Source organism: Cebus imitator, unplaced genomic scaffold, assembly GCF_001604975.1.
Source record: "Cebus imitator isolate Cc_AM_T3 unplaced genomic scaffold, Cebus_imitator-1.0 Scaffold53, whole genome shotgun sequence".
Classification (NCBI taxonomy): Eukaryota; Metazoa; Chordata; class Mammalia; order Primates; family Cebidae; genus Cebus; species Cebus imitator.
In genome coordinates, this window is record NW_016107368.1 from 4726433 (window position 1) to 4727590 (window position 1158).

Sequence of the window (1158 nt, forward strand, 5' to 3'; positions counted from 1 at the left end):
GCTGGGCATGGTGGTGCGTGCCTGTAATCCCAGCTACTAAGGAGGCTGAGGCAGGAGAATTGCCTGAACCCAGGAGGCGGAGGTTGCGGTGAGCCTCCATTAAAAAAAGAAAAAGTTTCGCCCATGGAAAGGTTTTCTCCAAGGTTAGTGATAGAACTCCTCTTTCCCTGGCTACAGCTCCAATCGCCTTTGCTGAAACACGTGGTCCTGATTGGCGTTCCCATCTCCCTTCTCAGCAGGTGGAGTCCCGGGCTCTCACCATGTTCCGGGACATCGCCCAGCAGCTCCAGGCCACGTGCACCTCCCTGGGGTCCAGCATCCAGGGCCTCCCCAGCAATGTGAAGGACCAGGTGCAGCAGGCCCGCCGCCAGATGGAGGAGCTCCAAGCCACCTTCTCCAGCATCCACTCCTTCCAGGACCTGTCCAGCAGCATCCTGGCCCAGAGCCGTGAGCGCGTGGCCAGCGCCCGCGAGGCCCTGGACCACATGGTGGAATACGTGGCCCAGAATACACCTGTCACGTGGCTCGTGGGGCCCTTTGCCCCCGGAATCACTGAGAAAGCCCCAGAGGAGAAGAAATAGGGGGAGGGGAGAGGACTCGGGGGCCCCGTCTCCGTGCTGCAGCTCTGGAGTCCTCAATCCGGGGCCCATTTCAAACCGATTTTCTTAGCCCCTCCTCCCAGCTCTTCTGTGCTGTCAGTTGGGAAGCGAAGGCTCTCAAAACTGGTCCATCACCGCGCTGACCAATCCCTCACCCCCTCTGAGCTTGGAAGAAGCATATTCTGAGCCTCAGCCTATCAGTCAGTAGAAAGAGATTTCCAGAAAAATATTTTCCAGGAAGGTTGCCCCCCAACCAGAATTTTGTTTTTCCTTGTTAAAAACTGGGGATATAGGCCGGGTGCGGTGGCTCAAGCCTGTAATCCCAGCACTTTGGGAGGCCGAGGCGGGTAGATCACAAGGTCAAGAGATCGAGACCATCCTGGTCAACATGGTGAAACCCCGTCTCTGCTAAAAATACAAAAATTAGCTGGGCATGGTGGTGCGTGCCTGTAATCCCAGCTACTCAGGAGGCTGAGGCAGGAGAATTGCCAGAACCCAGGAGGTGGAGGTTGCGGTGAGCCGAGATCGCGCCATTGCACTCCAGCCTGGGTAACAAGAG

General features: G+C 57.2%; 1 protein-coding gene across 1 annotated transcript in view; it reads left to right on the forward strand.

Moving 5' to 3' along the window:
- PLIN3 (perilipin 3) overlaps window positions 1-1022 on the forward strand; it is a 26350-nt gene extending 25328 nt beyond the window's left edge. The window contains exon 7 of the mRNA XM_037738467.1: window positions 178-1022. Coding sequence (XP_037594395.1) covers window positions 178-581 — 404 coding nt within the window. The 3' untranslated portion in view covers window positions 582-1022. The remainder of the gene's footprint in view (window positions 1-177) is intronic.
- Window positions 1023-1158: the final 136 nt, after the last annotated feature.